General features: G+C 31.3%; 3 protein-coding genes across 3 annotated transcripts; all 3 read left to right on the top strand.

The window, feature by feature from the left end:
* Positions 1–1,271: 1,271 nt before the first annotated feature.
* On the top strand, positions 1,272–2,608 carry LOC145314748 (uncharacterized). Its single transcript, XM_080154803.1, has one exon. The coding sequence runs from the start codon at positions 1,273–1,275 to the stop codon at positions 2,590–2,592; it is 1,320 nt and encodes a 439-aa protein (XP_080010929.1). The 5' UTR covers position 1,272; the 3' UTR covers positions 2,593–2,608.
* A 727-nt stretch (positions 2,609–3,335) lies between these two features.
* Positions 3,336–6,334, top strand: LOC145314747 (uncharacterized). Its single transcript, XM_080154801.1, has 2 exons — positions 3,336–3,393; positions 4,610–6,334. The coding sequence occupies exon 2, from the start codon at positions 4,615–4,617 to the stop codon at positions 6,085–6,087; it is 1,473 nt and encodes a 490-aa protein (XP_080010927.1). The 5' UTR covers positions 3,336–3,393; positions 4,610–4,614; the 3' UTR covers positions 6,088–6,334.
* Positions 6,335–6,928: 594 nt separating this feature from the next.
* Positions 6,929–17,928, top strand: LOC145314746 (uncharacterized). The gene is made up of 2 exons (XM_080154800.1): positions 6,929–7,810; positions 15,999–17,928. The coding sequence occupies exon 2, from the start codon at positions 16,037–16,039 to the stop codon at positions 17,192–17,194; it is 1,158 nt and encodes a 385-aa protein (XP_080010926.1). The 5' UTR covers positions 6,929–7,810; positions 15,999–16,036; the 3' UTR covers positions 17,195–17,928.
* Positions 17,929–17,948: the final 20 nt, after the last annotated feature.

The following is a 17,948-nucleotide window of genomic DNA, read 5'->3' as shown; positions in this document are numbered from 1 at the left end:
CGGCAATTTTTTAAAACAAATGTCGTCCTACTTTCATTTTTAAATTGGCAAAAAATGATAAAATTATAGAATTTATGCATTAAAACTTGTTTTGAAACTTAAAATCGTACCAAAAAAACACGAAACATTACATTAATTGCAATTATGAACCTAAATTATTATTAGAAATGAAAAAAAAACATTTTTATTAAAGTTAAAAAGACGACATTTATAACAAATAATTTTCCGCGGCATTTTAATAGTTTGTGTTCATCCGCTCAGAAAGTAAACAAAAATTATGTTTTTTTTACGTTATTTAATCATTTTTGAAGTGAATTTATATCGTTATTTAATAACTATCTATCTTTACTGTTTTAAATTTTTTATTCTTGTAACTCAATAAAATAGAAATATTGGTAATAATTATAAACAAATTCAAAATTTATAATTTTGTACAAGTTAATTGATAATTATTAAAATATTTATATATACAGATGTTTATTATCTTAAAAATAAATGAATAAATAAATAAGAAATAGGCGGTTTATACTTTTCCGGATTGTTTTTCATATTATATTTTAATTGAGTCACATAAAAGTAGGATTTTACAAAGGGGTCATTTTATCGCGTATTTTTCGTATAGGTGGGTGTTTTAAGACTTTAAAATAGGAGTAGAACTCTAAAATTTGGCATGGCAGTTGCTCTAATATAATATTGTACAGTATATAACTGCGAAGAAACGACGGCAAAACCGCCGCTGCTGCAGAAAACCGTTATAATTTTTGCGTTTTCTTGTTAAATTACACAAATTTGAATTGACACTTTTGATTTTTGGATTTTGATATTAAAAAATTGTGATAACTCCAACAAACAAAACTTCAAAAGTGTCATTTAAAAATATGGGGGAAATGATTTAGAAAAAATAGTTTCTCTCAAATGATTTATAATTGTCTAATTTGGCTAAAAAAGGGAAAAAATGGCGTTTTTGGCGGGAGCGGCGGTTTGGCCGCCGTTTTTTCACCCATCTACTTTATACCCCATTAAAGCAACAGCCATGCCAAATTTTAGAGTTTTCCCTTTTAAAGTCTCAAACACCCACTTTTACGGAAAACACGCGAAAAAAATGAGCCCCTTTCATATACCCATCGCATTACAAATTTAAAAGTAATCTTAGATGTATTCAATCAAATTTAATTGAATTATTTAATTGCTGCGCTACTAATTGATGATATTATATTTCTGGGACGCCAGACAAAATAATACCTAACATAATTTTGTTTATTTTCAGAAAATATGGAAATGGAAAATATTTCCTCAAACAGCCCTACCCTGCACAAAGAAAATAAAATTTCATCTGATTCCTCTAGTCAAGGTGCAGTGAAAATTAAAAAAGAACCACATTGTCAAGACATGAATATTAAAATAGATCCTGCAATTGTGACCGAAAATGATAACTCTAAATTGGACTTCAGTGATAAAATTTCAATAGATTCCACTAAGTTTGATTCTGCAGGTGTTAAAGATAAATCACAATGTAAAGATCCTACGCTAGTACCAGAAAAAGACAACCCTGACATGAACAGTGAAGAAGAAATGTCAATTGATCCTACCACGTTTGTTTCTGTAAACATTAAGGAAGAACCACACTGTGAAGACCTGACTATGAAATTAGATCCCAAAGATATTTTATATGGCATTCCCAAAGCAGCAGGTATTCCGAATGCGTGTGAAGTATGTGGTAAAATTTTTTCTAGCAAGCAAATGCTTCAACGGCATATGAGAATTCATACAGGTGAAAAACCATATGCTTGCGACGTATGTGGAAATGCTTTCTCTCAAAGTGGTCAATTGGTAAAGCACAAAAGGATTCATACGGGGGAGAAACCATTTTCTTGCACCCTGTGTGAAAAATCATTCCGAACAAAATGGGAGGTAAATTCTCATATGAGAACTCATACCGGCGAAAAGCCTTACCCTTGTGATATGTGTGAGAGGTCATTCTCCTACAGAGGTGACTTGACAATTCACAGGCGGAAACATACAGGTGACATGCCATACTCGTGCACTTTCTGCGAGAAGTCTTTTCATAGAAAAGAAAATTATGAAACACACATGGCGTCCCATACTGGCGAAAGACCTTATCCATGTGATATGTGTGATAGAGCGTATATTAGAATTAGTGATTTAAACACACATAAAAAGACACATACCGACGGAAGACCGTTTGTTTGTGAATTATGCAACAAAGGGTTTAGAAAAACTGGTGACCTGGTTAAACATATGCGGACGCATACCGGTGAAAAGCCATTTAAATGTGATCTATGTGATAAAGCATTTTCCCAAAACAATACATTAATAGATCATAAGCGGAAGCACACAGGTGAAAAGCCATTCTCTTGTTTAGTGTGTAATCAAGCATTTATACAAAAAAGACAATTGGCCAACCACGAAAAGAAAGGATACTGCACGAAACCAGAGATGAAAGAAGAAGATAAAAATGATTTTACTGCACTAGGTCTTGATGGTATAAAAGAGGAATCATTTGATGGCACTGAATCTTTACCTTTACCTGTAGAATGTAATGTCCAAATAGATGAAGAAACAACGGAATAACCTATTTCCATTTTTTTGTCAAATTTAATCTATTTTTAAATGTATTTCTAGTTTTGTATTAATATAAAATATCATGAATTACAGGGGTTGGACTTGGCATAGTTTTAGCTCGGTGCTTTCACACAAAATACCCTGGTGCGCAGTGATAATCCCCTTCTTCTTTTTTTCAACTGAAATTAATGGAGGGGGGTAGGGAGTTTTTGTTTTGTTTATTACTTTAGTCCAGGTTAGGTTAAATATTGGGTATAAGGTAGCCCCGCAGGAGTGTCAAGGCCATCCGCAAGGGTTAGGCATGGGAATAAAACTATCATCATCTCTTAATGCCAATTTACAGAGGGGAGGGGGGTAAATCTTAACTTTCACGCCGTGAAAAAGCACCTTTAGCTTTTCAAAAATCATATTAAAATTTTTTCAGTACATGCAAAGTTTAAAGATATATTTGGTCCCATATATTTTATTCTGATTGTAATATAACAATTTTATTGCAACAAATCATATATGATAAACAAAATAATGTTTGGTCAATGGTACCTAATGTGGGTTTATTACAGTTTTAAAACATTTGTAAATATTTTTAGTTAATTTATGTCCCATACTTCAAATTAATTTAGAAACAGGCTTTACATGATTAAAGAACTATTTTTTTTTAATGAAAAAATTGTATAGATTATGTAATTATGATATTTTACAGTGTTGATTTTGAATTAAATTTCTAGGAATTATTTATATTTGTTTTATTTTTCAGATCTAAAATGTAGATGTTTGTAATATCAAATGACAATGTGAATTAATATTTTTAAGGTAAATTATTTTAAAAGCGAATCTTTTCTACATATAGAGTCAGTTCGAACGTAATGGATAGCACTTAACTCTTACGGGGTAGTTGCAAGAAATGTATTTGAACTTTGAAGTTAGTAATCTTAGTAATGTGGTATAATTCACTTAATATGTCCGTCAGTCCGTAATGCAGTGGGGAACGGGATTTACTCACCTGTTCTTAAAGCTAGACCTATGATTTTAATGTCAACATTACCATCATTATGTAGCATATTTAAGTTTATAACACCCATGGCAGACCTTTCTGCTTTAAAGAAACTTTTTAGCTGTTTTCATTTTTGTATTGCGGTTTTTCGCCGCCTTTTCTTCACAGTTCCACAATGTATCTCTTAAAAGCTACCGCAAAATTTCAGTGTTGTAAGTCTTTTAGTTGAACTGCTTTGACTTTTCGTTTTGGTTTCAAAAATTGATCGTCCCCCACCCCATTTTTTCGCCTTTTTTCTATGGATATTCAATTTTTAAAAGCGATTCTTTTCTATAACTAGGGACGGTCTGTACGTCCGTCCGTACGTAACGGATAGCTTTTTTCGTTAATCTAGGCTTGTTAGAATTGTCCTATCGATTTCAAACTTTGCATGATGATTCCTGTAGTAGTTGGGTATGATTTATAAAGCGTTGCAACTTTATAATCGTTCTCAGAATGTCCGTACGTCCATTTTAAACATGTTGATTTTTGATTTTTTAACAACAATTTTTTATGTGATATAAGCATCCTTTGATCTTATTTTTGTGTACTGATTCCTATTACAATAGGGTACAATGTTATACGCGAAGAATCTCTAAAAAATTTTCATTTAGATGTGGTACCTATTGGACTAGGTTTATGTACCAAGTTTCAAGAATCTAGCTCAATATTTAGACCATTTTGCTAAATGTTTAAGTTTTGATGTTATTACGCCACCCCCCCCCCCCTATTTTGTAAAAGTTTATATATTTATATTTTGTAAATTCAGTTCTGACACTCTACAGGAGATAATGTTCGTCTTTCATAGCGTTTCAGAGCTTCGCTTTTATGGATGCTGTCATCCTTGTTTAACATTATAGGTTTTAAACAATTTGTGTCCAGATTCTGTCGAACATGTTGACGAACAAACTTTACTATAGGGTAGCAGTGCTACTAATCCATATAGTAATACAACGTGGAAAGAAAAAAAACCTTAAATTTATTTTTTAATTTCAGCCAACATGGAAATGGAAAAGATTTCCTCACTCGAATTACTGGCCTCTGAAAAAGATAATTCTACCATGGACAATGAAATTACATCTGATCCCTCTAATAATGTTGCTGTTGATATTAAAGAAGAACTGAACACCGGGGACGTAACTGTAAAAATAGATCCTTTGCAAGACAACTCTACTAAGAATAAATCTTATTCCTCGAATTATATTGCAATGGATGTAAAGGAAGAGACAGATTGTGAAGATATGAATATGAAAACTGATCATATAAACGTATCTGCACAAGATAACTCTACTGAGAAAAATGATGAGTCTAATGTCTCTGATTATAATACCTTGAATATAAAAGAAGAACCCGAGATTGAAGACATAAATATGAAAATGAACCCTGCAGAGGTGACTGAAAAGACTGACCTTACAAGTGAGAAAGATGAAACAATTTCGTTTGATCCATCTAATTTTGTTGCTGTAGATATTAAAGAAGAACCCAGCAATGAAGATATGGTTGTAAAAATAGACCCAAAACAAATTTCTCGTGCCAAAACCAAGTATAAATATAAATATGATTATAAATCTTATCTTATTCCTCAAACATGCAATATTTGTGGCAAAACACTTTCTTGCAAACAAAAATTAAAACGGCATATGAGAGTTCATACAGGTGAAAAACCATATTCTTGTGGCGAATGTGGCAAAACTTTTGCCCAAAGTTGTGAATTGATAGTGCACAGCAGAATTCACACAGGTGAGAAGCCACATCCGTGTACCATGTGTGATAAACGTTTCAGAACAAAATGGGAGCTGACTCTTCATACGCGAACTCATACCGGCGAAAAGCCGCACACTTGTGATATTTGTCATAAATCTTTTACACAAAGGGGCGATTTGACAGTGCACAGGCGTAAACATACAGGTGACTTGCCATACTCGTGTACATTCTGCGATAAGGCTTTTTATAGGAAAGAAACTTTTGATACACATGTGGTTACACATACCGGTGATAGGCCTTTCTCTTGTGATCAGTGTGATAAAGCATATATTAGAATTAGTGATTTAAACAAACACAAAAGGACACATACTGATGAAAGACCTTTTGCCTGTCAAATGTGTGACAAAACCTATAGAAGAATTGGCGACTTGAATGTGCATGTGCGAACGCATTCTGGAGAAAAACCATACAAATGTGATTTATGTGAAAAGGCATTTGCTCAAAGTTATACATTAGTAGAGCATAAGAGATTGCACACAGGGGAGAAGCCATTCTCTTGTGCCTTGTGCAATAAATCATTTACACAAAAAAGGCAACTAACACTGCACGAAAAGAAAGAAAATTGCGTGAAACAAGAATTTAAAGAAGAGAAATATGATTTTACTGAACCAGGTATTGAGAGTGTGAAAGAAGAAATTTTTGATGATACTGAATTTATACCATTACCTGTGGAGTGTGATGTCAATATTGATGAAGAAACAACGGAATAACCTATTTAAATATTTTTTAAAAATTAGTTGCACAAAATGCATTTTAACTTAAATTATTGAACCTAGTATTTTTACCTATTCTATGATATTATAATCTTTTCTAATGCATATAAATAAAAGAATTAAAAATTATATTCTTTTGATATATGACCATTTAAAGATATAATATTTAAATCAAAACAGCAAGGCAAAACTTTTATTGGTACCATATTTTTGATTATTTATTTACCTAAATAATAGTAATATAAACCGATATTCCGATATTCTTATAATATATAGGTACTTTCTGAAATGGAAACAAACTGAAACATAATGAGATATTTTTGGTTTAGTTATTTAAAAAATGTATGGTAAATGTTATTTTGTATTTTTTATTATTATTTATTTTCAAATTATGTTTGTCAAAGTTTTTTTAATTAGGTACTTAGGTATATACTTAAAAAGTATTGAAAATTTAATTTTAACTACATGATAAATTAAGGGGGGGGGGGGGCGGGAAAGGGGTATTTAATGAAATAAATTCATTTCCTATGTGAAGCTACATTGTAAAGGAGAATTATATAGGTTCAATGGTTAGTGAGATCCTTGCCTTACTTTGAATTTTGAGTTATATTCATATTAAATCAAATGGGTAGTAACACGAAATGCATTTGAACTTAATTTTGAGAACCGCATATTTTTTCTGATTAATTGGTTAAACTACATTTATATGGCATATATTTGAAATAAATTCAATTTTCTACCACGTAGTTTTTAAAATATCAAGACTTGAAAATCGTGTTTTTGTGATATATGCAATTTAAGAAGACGATTTTCAAGTCTTGATATTTTAAAAACTACATGGTAAAAAATTGCAATTTTTTCAAATATATGCCAATAAAATGTAGTTTAACCAAATGATTAGGAAAAAATACCTATGCGGTTCACAAAATTAAGTTCAAATGCATTTCGTGAAACTACCCCTTTGCTAACAGTTTACGGATTTTGCCATTATATATACCCCCTCCCCACACCCCTCCAACTCAATTCCCTATCAAATGATTTACACTTCAACATAAGTATTCGGTAATGTATCGTAAGGGGGGGGGGGGGGACAGAAAAACACACCTAGTTGTTCGTCCAGGTACTTTAATTCTTCCTTTGTGAGCTTTTATAAAGTAACCATTGATTCTTTTTGTCGATTTGTGCTTATTTGATATGTTTTTAAATATTTTTAAAATTATTAAATTGGATTGGGTACTGTATAATTTAGAATTTTAAGTTTTTCTTAAAGCTATGCTTTTCTGTTATTACTTTTAATCCGTCTGTACGTCAGTCAGTCTACATGTCCGCCTAGTCTACACAAGATATGAGATAAACAGAGTTTATTGATTACAAATAGAATCAATAATTCTCTTTTTAATGGTAAAATTTTTAGAATCAAGTAATTCACATTATATTTGTACTTAATGCTCAGTTACTGTAGAATAAATTGTATTGTGCTTAAAAACTAAATTTTTTTAGGTAGGTATATAAAATTAATTTTTATCAAAAGAAAAATGTACAAGTTACCCCCTCTCCTTTCCTTTAATATTGAAAAAAACCTTTATGTAAAGAACGTTGTTATTTTAATTAAATTGCCATTTTTTGGGATTTAGTTTGAAAATGTGTTTTATTTTTCAGATCTCAAATGAGAATATCAGCAAAGACTTTTCAACTTTTGTAGATTTGCTTTGGATATCAGGTAACCAAACAATATTATAGATCATAGGAGAGAAAGACAATACTAGTAAATTTTTTGTTTATTTCCTTAATGATGATAAACAAAATTACCCCTTCTGTAGATATTGTGTTAACTAAACTTTCAGTACCAGAATAATTTACAGTCCATTGTTCCCTCCCTTCCTGAAAAATATAAAGATTAATTTTTTTTGCCATATTCTTTATTGTTCAGCTATCAGAAGGAGTCTTAATTTGTTTTGATTTTAAAAGAATAATGGAAGATATAAGTGAATTTTATTATTATTAATAATACCCTTGAACTGAAATATCCGTCAAATATGTTAGGTTAGGTTAAGTTGTCTTATGTTTATGATATTTAATTCTGATCCAGAAATTGTTACAACCCGCAGGGGCTAAGAACTTCGTTGTAAATAGTTATTGGGTGGAGTCACTTGCGGTTTAATGTAGAAAGAGCAAGGTGGGGAGGGGACATTGTACTGTTTATATTACACTAGTCCCTAAAGTTTTAAAATAATGTTTTCTAATTCGTTTGCTTAACAACTTTGGGGACTTAAATTGAATTTTGATTGGTTGCTTCATTTAGTTGAGTGTCCAAACCATTCAACCACTAATTAATATCTATAAAAGGGATAATTCTCTGTATCATCATTGAGGATTTACATCAATTTATGAGCAATTGACTTATCACTTTAGATCCCTGAGAAAGAACAACTATAAATAACTTTTTAACTTTGTGAAATTGGACAAAAACACCAAAGATATGTGCATGTGCAAACTTCTTTCTGAATTTTACAACTTTTGTTAGTAAAAAAATCCAGGCCTTCTCTGAGATTTTCAGACTGGCCAGAGTGTACGTTTTGTACGTTACGCATCGAATCTGTGTACGTTCTGGACGTTATTTTGATATGTGTACGTAACGTATTTTGAAATTTGTATTTTTGTACGTTTTACGTTTTTTTTTAAATAATAAGAATCAAATATTAGCAGAAAAGTAATTTGTATGTTTTGTACGAAAATTTTAACAAAAACTATAGGTGTATTATATTAAATAAATTCAATATTATCTTAAATTTTCATAAAACAAAAATATGTAGGTAAATTATGCATATATTTTATTAAAACTTACAGTTTAAATTTATGGATTTAAAATATATGTCCTATAGATTTAGTTTAAACTATTGAACAGAAAGAGATATGCAGTTGACTAAATTCAAGTTTAAATGCATTTCATGCAACTACCCCTTTAATAGATTTTACGATAATTTTTTTCAAATTCTTTATATACTTGGGTAAATTTTCCAAGATATCATATGGTGCTCAGTTTAGGATTAAGAAGTCTTGTTTTTAAAGAATAAGAATCAAAGTATAAAAGTATTTGTATTTTATTTGTATTTGTACAAAAAGTATTACAAAAATAGTATATTATCTATAATACAAAGTAGAATGATGTCTGTCCGTCTGCTTGTCCGTCTGTATATCAGAAGCTTAATATCTCAGTAACCACTGAACCTATTGGGATATCATGGAATATACCTAATAGTCCTGTGATGGTTTTTTGCTTTTTTTTTCTTTGGGGGAGGGACACTTAAAGCTTTTTACTTTCTACTAGGATTAGAGGCTTCGCCCCTAGCCTCTAGAGGCTTCGTCCCCTCTTTTATAGAATCGTTTGTTGGAAATTTGTCCAAAAAAAAATATAAAAAAAGATTGTGATTATTTTTTTCATTTAGGCTTCGCCGCAGGGTGCGGTGGGGGTTCCCCCACCCCGCTGATTTGCATTAGTTTATAAAAATAAATTGAGGGGTGGTTGATTTTTTTTGGAGGGTGGGTTTCCCACACTCTAAGAAAATAGCCTAAAACTACCACAGGACCAGTAGATATATTCCCTGATGATTAGAACCCAATCTGTTCAGTGGTTACCAAGATCTTAAGCTTTAGACAGACAGGCACTGATTTACTTTGTATCAAAGACTAGTATTTTCTGAGATCTTTAGCAATAGACAAAATAACCCTATATCCCATTATATATTTATCCTATAAATCCTTTTTTTTCTGTAACGAAGAATCTCAATAACTGCTGAACCGACATGATCATTGTGAGGTTGTAGGCTATTTTCTCTGTCCTTCCATATCCCTTCAAGAACCTGTATTCAAAATGGTAGAAAAATAGCCTAAAACCATCTCGGTAACTGTATGAAGTAGTTATGAAAATCTTAAGCATCAGACAAAAAACTTACTACTTTATTTAATAGAATATACTTAGTACGTAATAACAGGATGTATGTCTCTCTGTCAGTTTATTTGTACCGAAGGTTCTCGCTAACCGCTAAACCGATATGGTTCTCCTTTACAGGGTAGCTTCTCATAGGTCCTGGGAGAGGGTACAACCACCCTCCCAAGAGAATTTACTCTTAGAAAAAAATCACCACCCTTCCCCTATTTTCTCTTTCTTTTTAAAATTGAAATCAGAAATGGACCCCAGTCTACTCCCCCCTCCCTCACTAAAAAATTTATCAGCGAAGCTACTCTATAATCACTTTGTCAGTCCGTTATGCTATCGGAGAAACGTGATTTTCTCGGCTCCTGTTTTTTGATTGAATAAGTTCACATTCTACATATTTTCATTGAGATTTGCCTTTTGGTTGGGGTGCTAGAGGATCTATTCCTAGATTTTCTTTTTTCATGGTTTTCTCGACTTTTATTCAAGATAGACGGCTGAAATTTTCAGGGAATAAATAAATTCACATTCTACATATTTTCAAAAAGTTTCTTTAAGGTTTGTCTATTTGTTGCAGTGCTAGATCGATTCCTAGATGTATAGGTTTTTGTGATTTTCTCTACTCATATTCCTGATAGACGGTTGTAATTTTCAGGGATTGTATTAGTTTTCATTCTTAATACTTCCACTAAATTTCATTGAGATTTGCTTATTGGTTGGGGGGCTGAATTTATTTCTAGATTTTCACGTTATTATATATTTTTAAAAGGTTTTGTGATTTATTTAAATAAGTTAAATGCTTATTTTTTACGACACTACTCTATAGTTTATATAGTTCCCAGATTTCCATTCATAACTTTTGAGCTTCGCTACTTAAGGATGTTGTCATCCTTGTTTTTTACTTTTTATTTTTAAATAAAAAAAATGGGTTTTTAATTCAACTCCCCCCCCCCCCCTAATCAAGTTCCTCTAGAGGCCTCTAAGGGCGTAGTCGCTGGTCCTTATAATAGGATATACTTTGTACATAATAACAGGATGTCTGTTTGTTTGTACCAAAGAATCTCGCTAACCACGGAACCGATATGGTTCTCCTTAACAGGATAGCTTCTCATAGGTTTTTGGAAGTTTTATAACTATTTTGGGGAAGAGTGTCACCATCCACCCTCCCAAGAGAAATTGACTTTAGAAAAGAAACTACCTCCTCCCCCCAAAAAATGAATTTTAATTGCTCACTGATTTTAAGTTAATTTTTTTTCCAGATGTCTATAAATAACTTTTTAACTTCGCTACTTATGTATGTTGTCATCCATGTTTTTTTATTGAATTCAACTCTCCCCTCCTCAAGTGCCCCTAGAGGCCTTTAGGAGCGTAGACGCTAGTTCTTTTAAATAGAGTAAGAGGATATCTTGTGTCTGTCAGTTCGCTATGGTTCTCCTTTACAGGTAGCTGCTAGTAGACTTAAATGTATTGATAATAGGTAACTAGGAAATTATTTAACTTATTTTTATTGGGAATGTACGTTTTTTTGTACGTTTTTTTACTTTTTTATGTACGTAACGTATTTTTTTGTGTACGTTATGTACGTTTTTATTTTCAAAATTGGCTGGCCAGTCTGGATTTTAGTCAAATCATATTTCACAACATGTTCGTCTGTCTGTTAGTCTGTGTGTACCGAAAGATCTCACAAACTGATGAACCGATATGGTTCTCCTTTACAGTGAAGCTTCTCTTAGGTCCAAGGAAGGTTAATAACTATTTATGGGTTGTTTTTGTTTCAAATTCTAATTAAAAGGGAGCTTCACTCCCTTTCTTGTCCTTCAAGTGCTCCTAGAAGGTTAGCTTTCTTGATTTAGCAGTTTTATGTCAGATTTTGTTAACACAAGAATTTAATTTCTAGTTGATTAAAGAATTTATTGTCTGAAATTATTTTTGATAATTCCTCTCTAAAGAAGGCGTCTTAACTTTTTTAATTTTTATTTTAAATAGCTAGTCGGTTTTTTTAGTAAGTAGTAGATGTAAAATTTTCCATAGAATTTAGATATGCAATCGTTTTTTTGTAGACCTCTTATTTTTTAAGTAATTTAAGTTTTTAAAAAAATGATTAAGTCGGTTTTAAGGTACTAAAACGCAATAAAAAAAGAAGAAAATTGCCATTATGAACAAAATACTAAGATCTTTAATTTAACATCTTACTTTTTGAATTCTGTCAGGTAATTATTGAAAAAATCGATTTTTAAAACCTCGGTTTAATCAAAACTTTTAACATGAATATATCCTAAAACAGGCATAAAAAATATGGGTTCATATATACCTTCAGAATTAGAAAAATATTACAAATTCATTATAAGCATAATTGGAAAAAAGTAAAACAATTTAAATTTAAAAAAATGGCCTAACATATTTTGTAAAACAGGCAACACTTACTTTAACCACCTCTTTACCCCCTTCCCATTTTTATTCTCAAAACAACATTTAAGATGGTTGCCTGAATAATAAGGGGGGGGGGGGGGAGTTCTGACACTTTTGTGTAAACAGTGATTATAGGCTTTGTCTTTGGAGTGAGAGGATAGGTTATTTGACAAAAAAGTTTCCTTTTGGGATGTAGTTTTCCTATTTTTAAAAAAATTTTGGATTTGGCCTCCAGGTTCCGGTACTCCAGGCCTCCAGGTGGATTCTGGACAGGTAAAAAAAAAATTTCAAGTTAGAACAAAACTTATTTAACAAAAGTTGCTACTTTATGGATGGTATGAACTAATTTGAAGAAAATTTTGAAATCGTGCTCCAGGTTCAGGTACTGCAGGCCTCCAGGTGGATCCTGGACAGGTAAAAATTGAAAATTTTTACTCTAAAAGTTAGAACAAAACTTATTTAACAAGAGTGGCTTCTTTATAGATGGTATTAACTAATTTGAAGAAAATTTTGAAATCGGGCTCCAGGTTCAGGTACTGCAGGCCTCCAGGTGGATCCTAGACAGGTAAAAATTGAAAATTTTTAGTTTAAAAGTTAAAACAAAACTTATTTAACAAAAGTAGCTTCTTTAATGATGGTATTAACTAATTTAAGAAAATTTTGAAATCGGGCTCCAGGTTCAGGTATTGCAGGCCTCCAGGTGGATCCTGGACAGGTAAAAATTGAAAATTTTTAGTTTAAAAGTTGGAACAAAACTTATTTAACAAAAAATGCTTCTTTATGGATGGTAGGAACTAATTTGAAAAAAATTTTGAAATCGGGCTCCAGGTCCAGGTACTGCAGGCCTCCAGGTGGATCCTGGACAGGTAAAAACTGAAAATTTTTTCTATTAAAGTTAGAACAAAACTTACTTAACAAAAGTTGATACTTCATGGATGGTATTAACCAATTTGAAGAAAATTTTGAAATCGGGCTCCAGGTTCAGGTACTGCAGGCCTCCAGGTGGATCCTGGACAGGTAAAAACTGAAAAAAATTTCTATTAAAGTTAGAACAAAACTTATTTAACAAAAGTAGCTTCTTTATAGATGGTATTAACTAATTTGAAGAAAATTTTGAAATTGGGCTCCAGGTTCAGGTACTGCAGGCCTCCAGGTAGATCCTGGACAGGTAAAATTGAATTGTTTTACTTTAAAAGTTAGAACAAAACTTATTTAACAAAAGTAGCTTTTTTATAGATAGTATTAACTAATTTGAAGAAAATTTTGAAATCGGGTTCCAGGTAGATCCTGGACAGGTAAAAATTGAACTGTTTTACTTTAAAAGTTAGAACAAAACTTATATAACAAAAGTAGCTTCTTTATAGATGGTATTAACTAATTTAAAGAAAATTTTGAAATCGGGCTCCAGGTATAGGTACTGCAGGCCTCCAGGTAGATCCTGGACAGGTAAAAATTGAAATTTTTTACTTTAAAAGTTAGAACAAAACTTGATTTCGTCTTTTTCTTCAAATTAGGTAATACTAGCTAAAAATTAACAACTTTTGTTAAATAAATTTTGTCTTAAATTAAATAGTAAATAATTTCCGTTTTTACCTGTTCAGGATCCACCTTGATCCTACCAGTACCTTGACCTGGAGCCCGATTTCAAAATTTTCTTCAAATTAGTTCCTACCATCCATAAAGAAACCACTTTTGTTAAATAAGTTTTGTTCTAACTTTTAAAGTAAAAAATTTCAATTTTTACCTGTCCAGGATCCACCTGGAGGCCTGCAGTACCTGAACCTGGAGCCAGATTTCAAAATTTTCTTCAAATTAGTTAATACCATCTATAAAGAAGCTACTTTTGTTAAAAAAGTTTTGTTTTAACTTTTAAACTAAAAATTTTCAATTTTTACCTGTCCAGGATCCACCTGGATACCTGCAGAACCTGAACCTGGAGCCCGATTTCAAAATTTTCTTCAAATTAGTTAATACCATCTATAAAGAAGCTACTTTTGTTAAATAAGTTTTGTTCTAACTTTTAAAGTAGAATTTTCAATTTTTACCCGTCCAGGATCCACCTGGAGGCCTGCAGTACCTATACCTGGAGTCCAATTTCAATTTTTTTTTAAATTAGTTAATACCATCCATAAAGTATCAACTTTTGTTAAATAAGTTTTGTTCTAACTTTAATAGAAAAAAATTTCAGTTTTTAACCTGTCCAGGGTCCATCTGGAGGCCTGCAGTACCTGAACCTGGAGCCCGATTTCAAAATTTTCTTCAAATTAGTTAATACCATCTATAAAGAAGCTACTTTTGTTAAATAAGTTTTGTTTTAACTTTTAAAGTGAAAATTTTCAATTTTTACCTGTCCAGGATCCACCTGGAGGCCTGCAGTACCTGAACCTGGAGCCCGATTTCAAAATTTTCTTCAAATTAGTTAATACCATCTATAAAAAAGCTACTTTTGTTAAATAAGTTTTGTTTTAACTTTTAAACTAAAAATTTTCAATTTTTACCTGTCCAGGATCCACCTGGAGGCCTGCAGTACCTGAACTTAAAGCCCGATTTCAAAATTTTCTTCAAATTAGTTAATACCATCTATAAAGAAGCCACTTTTGTTAAATAAGTTTTGTTCTAACTTTTAAAGTAAAAATTTTCAATTTTTACCTGTCCAGGACCCACCTGGAGGCCTGCAGTACCTGAACCTGGAGCCCGATTTCAAAATTTTCTTCAAATTAGTTCATACCATCCATAAAGTAGCAACTTTTGTTAAATAAGTTTTGTTCTAACTTGAAATTTTTTTTTTACCTGTCCAGAATCCACCTGGAGGCCTGGAGTACCGGAACCTGGAGGCCGAATCCAATTTTTTTTTTTTAAATAGGAAAACTACATCCCAAAAGGAAACTTTTTTGTCAAATAACCTATCCTCTCACTCCAAAGACAAAGCCTATAATCACTGTTTACGCAAAAGTGTCAGAACTTCCCCCCCCCCTTTCATATAATTTCTTTTATTGTAGTTTATTTACTATTTTGTAAACTTTTTATTTCAATTTTGCTTACAATGGATTTGTAATATTTTTCTCATTCTAAAAATATATATAAACACCTATTTCTTATGTCTGTGTAATGGTATATTTATATTTAAATTTTGTATTCTCGTGGTTAAAAAAAACGATTTTTTCAATAATTACTCAACAGAATTAAAAAAGTAAGGTGTCAAAGATCTTACTATTTTTGTTCATAATGGTAATTTTCTTCTTCTTTTTTGTTGCGTTCTAGTACTTTAAAACCTTTTAAAAATCTTAAATTACTTTAAAAATAAGAGGTCTACAAAAATAAAACGATTGCATATATAAATTCTATGGAAAATTTTACATCTACTACTTATCAAAAACACCTACTAGCTATTTAAAATAAAAATTTAAAAAGTTAAGACGCCTTCTGTAAAAGAATTTGTCCCATTTTTTTCATTTTGATGAAATATTCAATTCATTTCTGAAATAGTTTAAAATACTGATAAGTTTAGCTATTCTCAAATAAATATTATTACTATTATAAATCAGCTAATAAAAATATTTTTCAGTTATTTGGAGGAAAGAGAACATCCATCCTTCATAAGCAATGGCAACAGCATTAGATCCTCTTATTGTTGAATATTTAAAGATGTTCAATTGTAGTTCCTGTGAAGAATTGTTCTCTAAACTGAAAAAAATTCATACTGAGCATAAACCAGTTGAAGGTGAACATGTTCGTTTTTCAATACATGATATTAAACATCTCAGTACTAGTGATAGAATAGGTACAATTATAGGTGATATGAACATATATTGGAGTGCCAATAAAGCAGCTGAACTAATCAAAGATTTAAGGGAGAATCCTCCAAAGAAAAGTTTTGAAAATCCAGTTGTTCAACAGTATTCATCAGAAGCAGAATATTCAGCTATGACCCCTTTGATAACTAATGTAGATCTGCCAGGTAGCAAATATAACTTTGTTGGTCATGGTTATTACACTGAACTCTTCTTTCATATGTTCTTTGGTAACTATTCAGATTTCAATGAACATATGAAGAAACTGTCAAAACAGGATCTGAAAAAAACACTGAAGACAAGAGAGGGATATCCACAGTTCAGCCCTCTGTTTGCTCCTATCATTGGTAGAAGAATGATTCATATAGAAAGAATGAGCTGGCTCACTGAACAAAATAAAAGAGATATCAGAATGATGTACCACGGAAGTAATGAAAACAGGCAGGTCAAGATTTTGGAAAAACTTCTAAAACTTGGTGCTGATCCTAATGCCCATGACATACTTGGAGGTACACCACTTTGTTATGCTGCCTACTTTAGATATGATGATACTGAGAAGGTTGTATCAACACTTCTCAGATATGGGGCTAATCCAAATAATAGCTGTCAATACAACAGTATTCTCAGATTTTTTTGTAACACCTTAGCTTCATTCCCCGAGTATTGGAGTATAATTGATTTATTATTGAGTTACAATGCCAAGCCTATGGATTATGAGGAGGCAATGAAGATTAGATATAAGATGGAGACAAATTACCCATTAGAGTATGCTGTCAAGTTGAGAGAGGCATGTCCTAAAAAGAAGAATGAATGTGAACGTACTGTATGTAAAGTATCTACAGTGAAGCAGTGCAAAGCTTGTGATTTTGTAGTTTACTGTACTCCAGCTTGCCAGAAACTTGACTGGAAGTTCCACAAACCAACCTGTAAGAAGAAGAGAGAAGAAAAAGCATTAGAAAACAATGCCTAAATATCTCACTTTGTTGTAAGGAATATAAACACATATCTTTTTCTTAGTATTTATGTATTGAACACTGTTTTAATATTCATGATTTTGCATTTGATGTATCATAATGTACCTAGGTATATTTTTCTATTTGTTGCCAATAATACCTAATTTATTTATGGGGAAAATTAACAAAAAAAAGTTTACAAATTGGCTTTTGAAAATTTATCATTAATTTGATGAATATGTACGTATATACAATTTCAGTTATTTTTTTTCTTCATATTTTTTTAGTTGTTTATTTCATGTAGATTTAAGGTTTTTAAAAATTTATGTTTTTTTTTTGAGGCAAGTTTGAAATTATTTGTGTATATACTAATTTGATATTTTTGTATGTTTTCACTTAATATTTTAATTCATAAACATATACCTACTTAGGTTTCTATGATAGGGAAAAGGTTTTCAAGTTGAATATAGTTGAATAGATACAAGTTTTGACCCATTAAACTTTTTTTAGTTTATACATAATTCCTTCTTGATTAAGAATACACTTAAATTACCAGGTTTCTCTTTTCATTAAAAAGCTAATTTTTACCGATAGTAAATATGTTTACCTAAATATAGAATTCACAAACAAACAAACTCAATTAAAAGAAAAGATTTTATATATTTTGATGATACACAGGACATTTAATTATGTTAATTATGTAGATTTTGGTTTCTTAACTAGGTACCTAATCCTTTTTTTTTATAATTTTGCATTTAATTATTTAGATTA

This window comes from Acartia tonsa, chromosome 3, assembly GCF_053477335.1.
Source record: "Acartia tonsa isolate MP-2025a chromosome 3, ASM5347733v1, whole genome shotgun sequence".
NCBI classification, from domain to species: Eukaryota; Metazoa; Arthropoda; class Copepoda; order Calanoida; family Acartiidae; genus Acartia; species Acartia tonsa.
Note: the sequence above shows the minus strand (reverse complement) of the source record. Positions and strands in the feature narration are given on the sequence as shown.